General features: G+C 32.5%; 1 protein-coding gene across 2 annotated transcripts; it reads right to left on the reverse strand.

The window, feature by feature from the left end:
- Positions 1-783: 783 nt before the first annotated feature.
- Positions 784-14,240, reverse strand: LOC107870735 (protein NRT1/ PTR FAMILY 6.2). Of its 2 annotated transcripts, none has more exons than XM_016717346.2 (6): positions 14,086-14,240; positions 13,856-13,958; positions 2,745-2,962; positions 2,060-2,601; positions 1,598-1,938; positions 784-1,436 (listed from the first exon to the last, which is right to left on the reverse strand). In XM_016717346.2, exons 1-6 carry the CDS (start codon positions 14,086-14,088, stop codon positions 904-906), a joined length of 1,740 nt encoding a protein of 579 aa, XP_016572832.1. In that variant the 5' UTR covers positions 14,089-14,240; the 3' UTR covers positions 784-903. The 2 variants fall into 2 exon arrangements, with proteins under 2 accessions (XP_016572832.1, XP_047269091.1); XM_047413135.1 differs by lacking the exon at positions 14,086-14,240 and adding an exon at positions 4,513-4,543.
- Between the last annotated feature and the right edge of the window lie 2,939 nt (positions 14,241-17,179).

Below are 17,179 nucleotides of genomic sequence, written 5' to 3' on the forward strand. Positions count from 1 at the left end.
TATAGATAGATTATAGATTATACATTGTAGATCATAGATTATAAATATAGATATATGAGAGAAAAGACGGAGGGAAAACCTTAAATATTTTCCATCGGTTGAGAGCAATTAACCACGTGTACATTGACCCAGCAGTAGTACTATTACAAATGTCGCAAAAAAGAATGTACGAGCGATTGCAATGCGCACCAAGTTTCTTATCAAGTTTGTCAGTCGTCGAAACAGAATATGAACTATCATTATTAATAACATAATTTTATATATGAGATCGTAGAAAGAAATGGAGATTTATATATTATAATGGAAGTAGAAAGTAATGGGGATTTATAGTGGAAGTAGTTATATTAACAGAATATGAAATGGTAGAAAGAAGTGGGGATTTATTTATTATAGTGAAGTTATATTAGCGTATGAGTTTGACTGACGTTTTAGACTATTCAATTTGCTTTTGTTTTGTCTATTCAGCCATCTTTGTTACCCTTCGTGAAAATCTTGAAATACATTCCTACTGTGAATTAAATTATGTATCATTTTTTTAAAAAAATTATTTTATAATTCGGACACGTTTTTAATACTAGTATTTATATATTCTTTTAGAACATATAAATTTATAATTATCGCCAAAATGCATGTCTCTATTTATCTGATTTGGTATTAATACAATAGAAATATTACTCGTAAATTTCTCATTTGGGGCAAACCTTCCATCATTCAAAGCATTATAAAGACAGAGAGACATGAAATAGACGTCTTATCAAAAGTAAAGAACATAAGGGAGGAATATGAAATCAATCAAACACCAATGATAATAGATAGAGCACATGAAAGAAAGACAACACTTCCTCTCACTATACAATACTGAATAAAAGTAAGAGAAGATGATTGAATGACATCAACTAAATCCTAGCATCTGTCATCAGCAACATTTCCATTGTTCATAGTCTCCATTTTTATGGCAGATTTAGACTTCCTTGGCTTGAACCATATTGCACAGATTAGATAAAGCACAAAGTTTATGACACCCAATATAGCAAGAATCCCATAGAAACAATCAAGCCTTCCGTAATTTATGTTGTCAGCAAGCCAGTCATAACCACCATTGCTTCCTGTCACCTTCTTGATAATAGAGACTAAGAAACTACTAAAAAAGAAACCAAGAGAAAGGGTTGTCAAGAAAAGCCCAGTGCTCATAGTCTTCATCCCTTTTGGTGACTGTGTTATGAAGAAATCGAGTTGGCCTGTGTATATGAATGCTTCCCCAGCTCCAACTAAAAAGAATTGTGGAATTAAAAAGAATACACTAATAGGCAATGATGATATGTTGCGCCCCATAGACTTTGCCACTGACAACCTTTTCATCTCAACTAGTGCAGCTATTCCCATTCCCATGGTAGAAAGCACAAGCCCTATGGCTATTTTTTGAAGGCTGGTAAAACCTGTAAGCCATGACCACAAACTTAAAATGCCCTTTTAAAAGTTTTCCATAGATATTAATAAAAGATATTCAATAAAACTGCTATATATAACATATATACTCTTAAATCAATTAACTCGTAAGGCAATTTGATACTTATTTAATTTGTATCTGAATGTGTACCTGGTTTTCCCTTCAATTTTTGCCATAATGGCATGATAAATCGATCATAAATTGTCAAAGTGAATAAGATGGCGGACACAAAAAACACAGTAAGAGACCCTGCTGGAATTTTGAATTCGCCAACAGATCGTTCCATGGTTGCTGCTTGTTCAACTGAAAATGTAATCATTTGTGCATAGGTTGTCCAGAAAAGGATAGTTGTGGCCCAAATTGGGATTAGCCTAGCCATCATTTTTACTTCCTCCACCCGGGTCACTGTGCACAACTTCCATGGATTTGGATTAGAGTTTGCATAGTCCTCAAAATCTCCTTCTTCTACAATAGCAGCCTTGTCCAGAAACCTATACTCGTACATACAAAACATTATTTACAGTAATTTAAACATGTAATACATGCATTCCGTTCAACCTTATATAGATAAGAAATAAATATATACTATAGACCTCAGTGTTTAATACTAACCGAAATTGTTCACTGTGTTGGATTCTTGAAGCCTCTGTATTAGTCTCATAAAGCATGCCAACATCATAAGGAACATTCATATTCCTTTTTCTTATTGCAGCCAAAATGACTTGAAATATTTGAGCTATCGGACTTCCGGAACTTCTCTTGTAGCGGTACCTTTTAGTGCCCGAAAAGAAGATTATGATAGCAATTAACATGGATATGCAGCAAATACCATAAGCCCAGCTTCTTCCAACTTCATCTTGAACATAAACAAGCACCGTAACGGCTGCCAAAGTTCCTATGCTGATGAATAAGAAGAATCTATTGAAAAAATGGGCCGTTTGTGATTTTTCCTTCTCATCTTTCTCATCAAATTGATCGGTTCCAAATCCAGAGACACTAGATTTTAAGCCGCCAGTGCCTAGTGCTATTAGATATAAGGATATGTATAGAATTCCCATCTGCAATGCATTTGCTGGTTTGCACTTCTCGCGTGAATGGCAAGGAGGTGGCCTCAGCTGTGGCAAGCCTGTTGTCACTGTTAACATGCCTGTTCCCTGGGTTAAAGTTGACATTTACATACATCAATTATCAATATGTTATTTTAATCTGTTATATTCATTAGCTAGCCTTTCTTATTTTTTATGGACATAGTTGTTATCCTTTACGTGATTGTACTGAAGCAGGTAGCAGTATTTACCAGTGACTGTATAACGGCAAAGATTGCAATGGTTTTGTATCTTCCAAGGAAAGAATCAGCAAGAAAACCTCCAAGGAGGCAGAGGAGAAATGCTGTGCCCATAAAATCTGTCACTATATTGGCTGATGCTGCACTTGGTAGATGCATCGTACCACCCAAGTACGTAACTAGATTTACTGCTATCGCCATTGTTGAGAGCCTTTCATTAATTTCGATCCCTGTCCATTTTGAAACAAAGATACCGTGGAGTTCAGTTATTAGTATGTCATCTATTACTAGTTCTTATGATTCATATTTATATGATCACTTGCTATGTTTTATACTTCATCAGAGGTAAAGGTATGGACTGCGTACATCTTACCCCCAGACCCCACTAGGTAGGAATACTCTGGATTTGTTGTTGTTGCTATGTTTTATACTATATATGTTCGTCAACTTGGAATCAGGCCGCAGAAACAATTAACTAGAGCATCAAGATGACGAGGAAAAAAAAGGCAAAGTAACGCATTCCGATTAAAGAAAAATGAATGAACACGAAAAGAAAAAAAGTATTCTTTTCACATGAATTAAAGTGATTGGATATTAAATGTCCATGCGTTTAAAATACGAAAGGGACATGGTTAACAATTTCTAAAACCTATTTTAATAATTTATTAGTGACTTTACACATAATCTACAAAAATTGGATGTCACATCACCCGATTGAGAAAATTACACCGTTAACCATTTTCAAAACCTCTTTTAATAATTTATTAAAAACTTTACACGTAATCTACAAAGATTGAATGTCACATCACCCATTTGAGAAAATTACACCTAGTGACCACAAAGAATCTGGTCTTAAATATTTATCCCCTCTTAATAAATTTTTTAAACAAATGACATTAGCTTAAAAAGAATTGTTGGGAAGAATTTACGTTGCCTATCAGGCATAAGTTCTAAACATTTGTCTATAAGGTAGTGCCTGTGGTCAATGACAACTAACCAAATTCACTTTCTTGATCAAATATCCCATTCGTCTATCCTGTGGAAAAAAATTAGTTAGAACTTATGTTTGCTGGAAACAAGCCTAAATTCAAACTCTTTCTATTAGGTAGAACTTTTGATCAATTATGCTCGCTTAAAATATTCTAAATGTCAGACATATGAGTAAAAGTTAGAACTTATGTCTAATGGACAACATATTTAAGTTCTAAATTTTGCCCGAGAGAAGAACTTCTGATGCATTGTACAGATTTACTGTATTAAAATATCTTGAATATTGTCTTATAGACAAAAGTTAGAACATCTATTTTAGAATCAAAATTATTAAAGGGGTGTATGACCGGCCCATTTTGGGGTAATTTTTGAGCTTGAGCCATGCCAAGTGGTGTTGTTGCGGGCAATTTTAGGGCATTTTGACCCGCCTCGCACCATCCCGCTTCAAATGGAATAATTTGTTATTTTCAATTCGTACTACTCTATTCCACAAAGTGTAACCTTTCTTTTGAAAAAAAAAATATATTCCAACATTGAACATATATGATATCCAGATAAATTTGAGGAGCAATAAATATGAAATTCTCACTACTGTTCTTTTGATTAATATTATAATAATGGGACATTTCCATATTAATTTTGTAAAATTTTCATATTTCCTCCTAATTCTTCATTTTTGGCCCAAATCTTGTTGGCATTGACTTATTAATACCTTTTGAGCTAATTTAGAGTGGGAAAATGATAGAAGTATGTTACTTCGTATTTATGCATAAACATATAACACACTCACGTATATTAATTGAACTACACGATGTAAGTCCCTGCAAACACGGCCCAAAACGAAAAAATAAGTTAATTTAGTAACAAAGATAATGGGAAAAATACATAAAGTAACATACTTAAGTATTAAATTACAAAAAATAACAACACTTTTATAAAATTACATTTTGTAGCATATGTATTTATATGTATTTGTATTTTTGTAGTAACAGTTTGCAAAAATTCAAAATACATATCGATTATAAGGGCAGTAAAAATCATATGTATTTATATTTTTGTAGCAACAGTTTGCAAAAATATAAAATACAACTTGCTATATTATGTAATTATGAAACTGCTGCTATGAAATTGAAAAGAGTTAATACATAAAAATGACTCTAAACTTGACACCAAATTATAATTTTACCTTAAACTTTGATAGTGCACAAATATAACCTTTAACTATTCAAAACTGCACAAATATGACCTCCAATCCTACGTGGCAAAACGTGTGTTCAACACGAAAAACTGGGCGCGTCCAGCTAAAAATTTAAGAGCATAATACATAAATATGACCTTAAACTTTTACAGTGCACAAATATGACCTTTAACTATTCAAAACTGCACAAATATGACCTTTAAATGACTCTTCACTATTATTTTTTCATTATTTTCGGCTCAAAGATGAAAATGACATCTAATTTTTTTTGACATTGTAGAAAAAGAGTAATATTGAAGATTTATTAATTAGGCGGATCAGCCTCATACGAAAAAATCGAGCGGGTATGTATATATATTATAAAGTAGAGGACAAATTTAAGTTATATAATATATCTAAATATTATTTATTTAAATATTAAATTAAAAATGAAACTATACGAATAATAAAAAAATTATAGTTTTAATAAAACGTTATTAAATTAATGTTATTAAGGATAGTAGTAGTAGTATGTTAAACTAACGTTATCAAATTAACGTAATTAAAATGTTATTAAATTAACGAGGGGCGAACGTACGTGGTTGCCATGGGGTTCACCCGAACCCCCTCGGTAAAAAATTACGTTGTATATATATAAGATAGAAAATGTATATTTATGTACATATATTAATGTTGAACAACATGAAACAAGACACTTAGATAGCCCAGTGGTGTTATTTGCTCTTCTTAGGCGCTTCTTTCAGCCCACTGTGTGGGTTCGATCCCTGCTAGTGGCTGTTTTTTTTTAATTAAAAAAAAAATTAGGTGTTGCTGCTATAGAAATAAATAAAATAATAACAATAATAATTTTTTAAAATTAAAAAAAGTTAGGTGCTGCTACTATAGAAATAAATAAAAAAATTATTATTATAATAATAACAATAATAATAATAATAATAATAATAATAATAATAATAATAATAATAATTAAAAAAAAAACGACATCATTTTAACATAAAAAGTAAAACTTTGACAGTGCACAAATATGACCTTTAACTATTCAAAACTGCACAAATATGAGCTCTCTCCAAGTTAGCCCTTTTAACGACGTGGAACCGTGTGATTGGATTACCTTTCCACGTAGGCGCGAGTGAGACTCACGCATGGGGTTACAAAATCGGAGGTCATATTTATTCAAGTTTTGAATATTTAAAGGTCCTATTTGTGCACTATCAAAATTTAAGATCAAAGTTATAATTTGGTATCAAGTTTAGGATCATTTTTATGTATTAACTCAATTGATAATTAAGGGCATAAATATGTTATTTGTGAATTTTGCCTGTTATAATTCAATAAATTCAAATATCATTTGTTATACTCCAAATTTCAAGAACAACCTAATAGAATCAACACTATCTTTCATATTTGAAATGAAAAATTAAAATTATACTAATAGTGTTTTGTCTTACTAACTTCTCTCTTCAGGTTTAATAAAATAAAATAATATAAATTACAAACTTATTATCATAATTTAATGCCTTGAACTATTTGTAATTTTCTCCTATATATCTTTTGTATTACAAATAAAAGTAAGTTAACGATAAAGTAACATGGTTAAGTCCAATGGATTTTTTAAAATTAATTTAAATATGGTGGTAACTCACCATTCCTCCATTTGAAATACTTGTCATGCTTTAATTCTCCAAAGTTGATTTTATTAAATTTCAAAATTATTAAATATTTAAAAACTACACAAAAAAGTGCCACAATTGTAATTTTTGTCATATCGCTTTTGTGAAAAATTACATCGCAATTTTTTTTTTTAATCAGAAATATAGATTATATTATATTAAATACTGCATAAGCTAAATACATCTCTAATTTAAGTGCTAGTAAAACACTTTCTAAATATTTTAGAATTGTCAATTATTATGACTTATAATACTTTTTATATAGTGTTCAAACATCTAAATTTCATTTTAACAAACATAAATATTACATGTCCAAAATTTATAATTTAAATTCAAATTTATCTCTTGATATTCAAAATTGCACAATTAGAATGAAGGATATAAAATTTATTAAAAGAATGGAAAAAAACCTATATCATCAATTAATGAAAAGACTAAAGTACCATTTTAAAATAGATAATGATATAGAAGCAAGCATGTTAATACTCATATCGTCGCTCACATACGAATGAAAAAATAAATCAATAATCTACTGCTCAATTACGAATGAAAAAAGAGAATCAATAAACTCCTGTTACCACTAGGTCAAGGTAATTCTCTAACAATGGTACTAGTATTTCCTCAGTCCAATTTGTATTCACACTTTACTTTTTAGAAAATCTAAAAAAAAAAGTGACACTTTACTATTATTGATGAAAATTTAATTTTAAATTATTCACTTCACCTTTAATAAAATAATTTATAGACACACAAATACATATGACTTAATTAGTTGAATTTCAAAAAGACTTTATAGTTCTTAAATTTTGTACTCAATCAAACTACATATAAATTGAGCGAAAAGATTATTTAATTTGAAAATCTGAAGTCAAATTTTAACGTGGATAATTTTCAAAGTCTAATAATTTCTAATATTAGGAGGACAGGTAACTTAGAATAACAATAATTTCTGACTGACCAAAATCGAAAAATAATATATTCGGTAAGTGTATATAATTCAAATATGCAGTTAGATAATAAAATCTTTGACAATTAGTTGAGATAATTGGTGCACGTGGTATTTCAAAATTTACCAATATCATCGTAATAATAATGTTAACTTTTATTTTGTTTAAGTCAACATAGCCGTACAATATAATCCACAATCTGCCCTGGCCAACATTAATTTTTAAAAAATTATTTTTAATCCCCTCATCCTCACCCCGTCTTCAGTGGCGGAGCCAGGATTGACACTAAGAGGGTTTACAAGTGAATATACGAACTAATCGAAGGAGGTTCGACATTTATTATATATACATAAATAATAATTTTAACTATATATATATAATATAATTTTTCATCAAAGAAGATTCAAATGAACCCCTACCTTGTATGTAGCTCCACCTCCATCCCTTGGGACATGTGAATTCACAACAGAAAACATGGATGATGTTTAAATATTTCACTAAAATGTTGTTTAGAAGCCATTTTTAATATTTAGTGGACTACTGTACAAAGTTGATATCAAAGATTTTATTGTAAATTTTTTTCATTCACATGCAAATATTGAAATTTATGTCTTTCATTAATATCATGGATGACTTCAACAAGACCATTTACATCTCTATAAGTAGGGACCTTCTTTCTAATTCATAACACATCAATTTCAAGAGTTTTCTTTCATTCTCTTGTATTTATTCTTCCTTTCAATTAGAGTATTTAGTTAGAGAGTGGGTATTGGAAAACACTTGTGTAAGTCCTTCTTTTGGAGTGATCTTGTGAGGTTGTTCTCTTGGGATATTTGGGTTAATTAGAGTAACTACTTTAATTTTGTAACCTCTCTATTGTACTCTTGTTGATATAGTGAAATTGTTCATCTCCTCTCGTGGACGTAGGTCATACTTCCCGAATCACGTTAAAGTTGTGTCTTCTTTATTTTTTTTTAATTACCGTTATTATCAACTTGTTATCGTCTTTGTTATTGTCATTATAACATTGTTTGACTAAATTCTACAATAACCGATTTCTCGATCCTAATAAATTGGTATTAGAGTCAGATCTAACCAGGTTATTTTCAGTAGCCAAAATGACTGTCACAAAATCTTATGTTGAGAAATTTGATCAAAGTGCAAATTTTGAGATATGACAATTAAAGATGGAAACTATCCTAATTCAGGATGGCTTAGATATAGCATTGGAAGAAAAGGAGATGAAACCAAAAAATATGACGGATGAAAAGTTCGCCGTTATAGATAAAAAGACAAAATCAAATATCATTCTAAATCTCTCAAATGAGGTTTTATGTAAAATATCTGCAGAAACAATAGTGAAAGTCATTTGGAAAAAACAAAAAACCTTGTATATGATTAGGACAATGGAAAATAGACTTTACCAGACGCAAAAGCATAACACATTTCGTATGGTTAAAGGTATTTTATACTCTCACATCTTGATGCTTTTGATTCTATTCTTATGAATTTGAGTAATATAGACACTGAAGTTAATGATGAAGATCTAGCCATCTTATTACTTATTTCATTACTCCAATTATTTAAGCATATTAGAGATACTATACTTTATGAAAAAGATAATATCTGTAGAGAAATCAAATTTATCTTAAAAACAAAGGAACATATAGATAGAGATATTACTAAGAAAAGTAGCGCAACCAATGAGGAAGGATTATTTATAAAAGGTAGATCTAATAAGAAAGATATAGTGAGAGATCTAAATCAAGGTCAAAGTCTAAATACAGAAAGGTAGTGTGCAAATACTATCAAGTAAGGTCATATTATTTCTAAATGCTATAAGTTGAAAACAAAGAAAAGCCTAAGGAAAACAAAAATGAGCACCAAAATGTGGACTCCACCGAAGCAAGTGTAGCTGCTGATCCGAGGGAACAATATTTTTAGGCACTAATAATAGCTTTAAATCTGACGATGAGCGGATTTTGGATTTGAGTTGTTCTTATCATATGTGTCCCAATAGGGATTTGTTTACCACATTTGAATATGATAAAGGTGGAGTTGTCTTAAGGGGTAACAATGCTCCTTGCAAAGTTTTTGATAAAGGTACATTCCGAATTAGAATTCACGATAGTGTGGTGAGAACTCTCACTAATGTTAGATGTGTTTCTGACTTGAAGAAAAAACTCTTATCATTGGGCATTCTAGAATCTCTTGGGTGCAAATACATGGGTGAATGTGGAGTTTTGAAAATCTCTCTAGGTGCTCTTGTGATCATGAAAGCACGTAGATTAGGTATGTTGTACACTTTATTGGGATCCACTGTTACAAGTTCTACTATAGTTTTCACTTTAAATCAATCTGATTCTGACATCACCAAATTATGATATATGCAATTGGGGCATATGAGTGAGAAAGGTCTTTCAATCCTTAGCAAAGAGATCTCCTGTGTGGACAAAGTATAAAAAAAAATGAACTTCTGCAAACACTATGTATTTGGAAAGCAGAAAAGAGTCAGCTGAGAATCTCCAGCAGTTCATTGAATAAAAAGTACTTTGGACTACATTCACTCAGATCTTTGGGGTAGGTAGTGCCAGGTATATGTTAACTTTCGTTGATGATTATTCAAGAAAGGTTTGGGTTTATTTCCTGAAAAACAAAAGTGATGTTTTGTTAACTTTCAAATAATGAAAAGTTTTGATTGAGAAACAAATAGGAAAAGAGGTCAAGCAGCTTAGAACAAATAATGGCTTGGAATTTTGTAATGATGAGTACAATAAATTTTTCAAAAATAAAAAAATTACTCGACATCGCACTGTGAGGATGACATCTTAACAAAATGGTGTTGTAGAAAGGATGAACAAGACTCTTTTGGAAAGATCCTGGTGCCTGATTTCAAATGCTGGGTTGATAAATACTTTTTGGTCAGAGGCTATCTCAACTGCTTGTTATATTGGTAATCGTGTTACTTCTGCACCTTTGAACTTCAAGACTCCAAAGGAAATAAGGTCAGGTACACTAGCTAATTACTTTGACTTAAAAGTTTTTGGTTGTCCTGCATACGTGCATATAAATGATAGAAAACTAGAGCCAAAGGCTGAAAAATGTATTTTTGTTAGATATGCATCTGGGGTGAAATGATACAGACTTTGGTACCCTGAGCCCTAGTAACTAAAATTTATAATTAGTAGAGATGTAACCTTTGATAAATCCTCTATGTTAAATTTCAAAAAAGATTTTTCTAGTTCTTGTACAAAGAACACAGAGCATGATTTATATGGACAGGTGGAGGTTGAGCTTCTCATACCTTTTGAGCCAAGCTTATCAACTGTGGAAAAAATACAATTGAAACTCAAGAAGTTGAGCCAGAAGTTGTGGCTCCTGAAGTTGAACCAAATGAGTATTCCATTGCAACACATAGATCAACAAGACAAATTCACAAACTAGAAAGGTATGGAGATTATATTGCATTTGTTTTTTTAGTTGCACAGGAAACTAAAGAGATTGGAGAACCATCAAACTATTTAAAAGCAGTTTCTGGTCCTAAGTCAGCCAAGTGATTGATTGTAATGAATAAAGAAATTGAATCTCTCTATAGGAATGGTACTTGGTCTCTTGTGAAGCCACCATCTTAAATCAGAATCATTGGTTGCAAATAGGTTTTCAAGAAAAAAAAATGAAATTTCAGGGTTTGAAGATGCAAGATATAATTCTCGATTAGTTGCAAAGGGCTATAGTCAGATATAAGAAGTTGATTTTAATGATATTTTCTCACCTATTGTTAAACATAACCCTATTAGTGTCTTGCTTGCTTTAGTTGCCATATATGATTTGAACTTAGAACAAATTGATGTTAAGATAAATTTCTTGGCGAACTTGAGGAACAAATATTCATGCACCAATCTGAAGGATTTGAAATTAAAGGAAATAAAGATCATGATTTCTTGTTAAAGAAATCTTTGCACAAATTAAAACAGTCTGCAAGACAATGGTATAAGAGGTTTGATTCCTTTATGTTAGGTCATGGTTATTCAAGAAGCATGTATGATAGTTGTGTTTACTTTCGAAAGTTAAATGATGGTTCTTTCATTTACTTACTGTTATATGTTGATGACGTGCTCATTGATGCTAAGGATTTGATAGAAGTTCAAAATTTGAAAGGTTAGCTGAAAAGTGAATTTGAAATGAAAGATTTGGGAGCAACTAAGAAAATCATTTGCATGGAGATCAGAAGCGATCGAAAAGCCAACAAGCTATTCTTGAACTAGAAAATGTACTTGGGAAAGGTCTTGGAGAGGTTTGACATAAAAGATGCTAAACCAGTAAGTACTTTTCTTGCTGCTCATTTTAAGTTATCAGCTACTCAATCACCACAGTCAGAAGGAGAAGAAAGATATATGACACAGGTACCATATTCTAGTGTATAGTTGGTAGTATTATGTATGCAATGGTGTGTACACGTCTAGACATTTCACAACCAGTAAGTGTAGTAAGTTGATATATGACTTATCCTGAAAAATCATATTGACAGGAAGTGAAATGAATTCTCAGATACTTGCGAGATACTTTAAATTTATATTTAGAGTTCAAAAGAAATACTAAATAACTTTGATTGATTTTCTAGACTCAGATTATGCAGGTGATCTTGACAAAATAAGATCATTGACTAGCTATGTATTTTTCTTTGATGGTTCTGCTATAAGCAAGAAAGCTATATTACAACATGTAATAGCTTTATCTACTACCGAAGCAGAATATATGACAATGACCGAAGCGATCAAAGAAGCATTATGGTTGACGGGTCTATTTGCTGAATTCAATCCATATCAAAGTGGTATTATTATTTTCTGTGATAGTCAAAGTGTCATTCACTTGACTAAAGATCAAATGTATCATGAGACAATGAAGAATATTGCTGAAGGAAAGGTCTCTGTTCATAAGATCAATACTAGAGACAATCCTGCTGACATGTTCACAAAGTCTTTTTTGATCAGTAAGTTCAAGCTTTGCTTGAACTTAATTGCCATTTCTGAAGAATGATTTTTCCCACATGGGCTTTTGCAGAGAGGAAACAAATTTATTATATTAACCAAACTCGGGTCAAGGTGGAGATTTGTAATGTGGCCTTTGTTTTTTCTTTGGTTCATACTTGGTAAAAGTCAACCAAAGACTTTTGAAACATTATTTGTTGGTTTTGTCAAACAAGGTTTCTATCAAAGATTTTGTTGTAAATTTCTCTCATTCACATGCAAATGTTGAAATTTACGTCTTCCATTAACATCATGGATGACATCATTAAGACCATTTTCATCTCTATAAATAGGGATCTTCTTTCTCATTCATAATACATCAATTTCAAGAGTTTTCTTTCATTCTCTTGAATTTATTCTCCCTTTTTATTATAGTATTTAGTTAGAGAGTGGGTATTGGGAAACACTTGTGTAATCCCTTCTTTTGGAGTGATCTTGTGAGGTTGTTCTCTTGGAATATTTGGGTTAATTAGAGTGACTACTCTAATTTTGTAACCTCTTTTTATTGTACTCTTATTGATATAATGAATTGTTCCTTTCCGCTCGTTGACGTAGGTCACACTGACCGAACCATGTTAAATTTGCGTCTCCTTTATTTTCTTTAATTACCGTTATTATCAACTTGTTATTGTCATTATGACATTGTTTGGTTAAATTCTGCAATAACCGAATTCTCAATCCTAATAATTTGCTCTTTTTTTCCGTAAACATTGATTTATGTTTAGTGTATAGAATTAGACCTTGTAGGCTTTAACTCAACATTCATGGAGATTAAAAATCTGTTAACTATTTGAGTATATAATTCAAAACCCATTACATATGGAATATTAGATATTCCCACTACTAAGTAACGGGAAAAATTTACATTTCTATTTTAGTATTGATTATGGTGGAACTTCATCACATTTGCATGAACCACCTATCTTTCAGCTTCCTCAAAACTAACCTCAACCCCACCTCCACGCCCTAATTTTCCATTCCTTAAATTTTCTTCATGACGAATGTGATGTTGCAGGGAAAAAGAAAGGAGTTGGGAGGCGGATGCATGTATCATTGAACAGTTAAAAGATCGTTAATCATTTAACGAAGTGTTAAGTTGCCAATAAGATTTTATTTCTTATTTTAAATATGAGGAAATATGAAATGAGGTAATGTTTCGCTAGTTTGTCTCGTTAGTTGTTAATGAAAGAACATCAATGACCACAAGAGGCTTTAAACAAGCCGTTTGAAAAATTAAAATGATGTCAAAATACTCGTTGATATGCAAGAGACAAATTAGTTAACTACTAACCGAGGATGAGGGCAGCAGGCACCCAACCACCAGTTTTAGATCTATCAGCAGGGAGACCCTTGTAGTTTACAGCATCTGCAATTGTCCAAATTATCTTTTCCTCCTGTTAGATGGAAACAAATGGATCCAAATTATTGGACATGAACACTAGAAAAAGAATAATATTGAATCACCTTTGACTAAGATATAAGTAAATATTCTGCATTAATGTGTTTTCAACTCCTACTAACCATTTCTTTCCAACTGTTTCAACACAGTACTGAAAAGAACTCGAAAAACTGAAAAGAAAAGCCTTAGGGAAAATATGTTGTTATTGAACTTCTTCCTAGCTAGCAGTTACACTTGGTTTTGCTTGGGAGTTCTATCCTTTTATAGGCAAAGATTCGTTATCCTAAAGCGACCCCCACTACAAAATTAAAAGACAGATCACTTGCACTGTTTGGTTGGGGTTAGGCCTATCCCATTTTATGATGGAAGGTTCTGGGATCGATTTAATTCATGGTTCTCAAGGTTGATATTTTTAAGAGAAAATGATAGTGTGAATTTTAAGTTGATGTTGATTTGCAATATTGGTGCGGTTGTGGGGGGAGGGGGGAGGGGGAGGGGGAGGGGGAGAGGGGGCGAAGGTGGAAAAATAAGAGAGAATCTGGAACATGCAATACCATTACGCTTGTTTGTTTCCCTCTCACCTGCTTTTTGGTGTATCCAATTGATATACATTGGTTTTGGATGTTGTGAACCACAGCGAGGCCATGCCTCATTCTTGAATCCTAAGTGCTTATGCTACCCCACAAGTGAAGAAAAGCTACCACCTTTTGTTTTCCACCATTGTTTTCTGTATGGACAGAGAATTACATTATAATAATACGCGGAACATATAACTGTGGGGGGTTTTGTGCATATTTGAGTGGAAAATGGAGGAACAAATAAATGAAAAAGTGAAGTAAAAAGTGAAGTGGTTTTGTACTTTAAAACGTAAAGTTTTTTCATATTGGTGGGAGAAAGGAACTTTCTTATGCTTATATTGAGAAATATTTCTTTATGTGGATAGTAAGGCAAGAACAAGACATGCCTCATACCACCGTCGTCGCTCGACTTTGACTTCGGCTTTAGAAAATAATCGAGAGATTATTTTTTTGTAAAAGAATTATTCAAAACTTTAAAATAAGGCGATATGCGAGCGCAAGTCGAGCGCAGGACTTTTTGGTTTGCACCAAATGCCATATGCGGGCGTAGGTCTAATGAAAAATCAGACTATTTCAAAACAGTGCATTGTTTGGTGAACCAGTGCTTTCTTTCTCAAGCAACACCTTTTGGCTATAAATATGAATTTTTTCTCAGTTAAAGGAACGGAATTTAAGTTGAAAAACATCTTCGTCTTCTTTTAAAAACTCTAGTGTGATTGTTGAGTGAGTTCGTTCTTCAGAAAATCTGAGGTACCACTATTTTTTGAAGTGAATTATGTTTTTATTGGGAGGAGATATTCCAATAAACTCAGGTACTTGAGGGGAATAAATTCCTTAAAATACATCATGAATTCATTGGACTTGATTCTATCATTTTCTGTCTTCATCTTACTTTTTTTGAGTTGGTTTTACTGTTTTTTTTTTTTTTTTCAGAAAATAGTAGAAACTTCATTTTTTATAGTTCATACATTATTTGAACTTGTGTTTGAAGTTGTTGAACTTCTTTGTAGTTCATGAAGTTGTTCTTGAACTTATTGTTGAAGTTCATGTTGTTGAATACAGATTTTGTGTCCAAAAAATAACAATAACTTTACAAAAAGTTACTAAAATCACTACAAAAATAGAATCCGGGGCGGAGCTAGGTGGGCAGGAGGGGGGTTTCCTGATACCAAACAAGCTACGGAATGCACCAAAACCAACACAAAACAGTCCATAAATTCAAAGGGAACCCGAGGACCAAAGAGACCAAGCTCGGTTCCAACAACAACCCAACAAGAACAAGATAACAAGGTGTATTAACACCTATTTCAGCGAGCCAACAAACTAAAAAGGAGATAACAAGAAGACAACAACAATAAGACAATAGAAATAAGACAACAAAAACTCACGACTGTACTACCATAAGAACAAACGAGTACAAGAAAGTAAAGATAGGTAACTTGACATACAAATGCATAAATACTATGAACCTAAGTGTGTATCAAACACAAAGGCCTAAGAATGCATACAATATAATACTAAGTTCTTACGGGACCTCAAGGGAATCGGAATTCCCTAGCAACCACCATTTCTAAGCTAGTTACCAACACAAGTGATGTCCACACTTGTCACAAGTGAAATCCACACTTGCAAGACTCTCTCAAGAGCTCTCAAAATATATCATCAAAAGTTATGAAGAAAATACCTAACATGTTCTATTTATAGTCTAGGTTAAGCTTATTACACAAAATGACCAAAAGGACCTTAATGAGCCATTATAAAGGGGCGGCCTTGAGGTGTGCTCTTGGATGGCCTTGGAGTGTTTTGAAGGCCTTCTTGACACTTCAAGGCTTGTTTTCTTGGTGGGGAAGCCCCCGATCTCGAGTCTTAATGTAATGGTCTCCACTCATGTCCTCAAAAACTAAGAGGCTTCTTTGTCCCGTATCATCCTCCCCTTTTTGAAAAAGGATTCGATCTCGAATTTGAACCTTACAAAACAATAAAAGAGACAAAAGGACACATATTCCTCATGGCATGATAGTTAATGTTAGCACAATCAACAATAGCATCAAACCGAGGTTGCACACACATCACATGCAGAAAGGTCTTAGGGAGTAGGATACCCTTCCAATCACAAAAACTCGAACACAAAGTTAGAGAAACAATTTGTCTATCCACATAAGTGTGACAAGAAACAAAAGGGGGTAGGAACTTACCTTTGGAGCAAGGAATTGAGCTTGCTCTTAGCATGGAACTTGGCACAATGCTAGTGCCGAATGTGGTGAATAGAAAGTGCTTGGGTATGACACCAAGTTCTTCCTCTTGAACCCGAGATGCCTCACCTTCACTATTCGGGTACCTCCTCATCAAAAGGTTAAAGTTAGATACCTCTCCTTCTCTGGGCCAAACATCTTCATAAAGAGCCTTCATCATCAACTCACAAGGCACATTAATATCCCCTTGTTCTACCACTAATTCGATTTCACCATCATTGTCATCACCCTCTTGAGGAATTTCCTCACTACCACTATTTAGGGTCACTTTATCCCCTACATAATAAGGATCACCCTCCACCAACATAATGTTTCTTTGATTAGGGCATTCACTAGCCTTGTGACTCCAACCTTAACATTTAAAACAAATAATACCCTTAGGATTA

The sequence above is a fragment of the Capsicum annuum genome, chromosome 5, assembly GCF_002878395.1.
Source record: "Capsicum annuum cultivar UCD-10X-F1 chromosome 5, UCD10Xv1.1, whole genome shotgun sequence".
Lineage (NCBI taxonomy): Eukaryota > Viridiplantae > Streptophyta > Magnoliopsida > Solanales > Solanaceae > Capsicum > Capsicum annuum.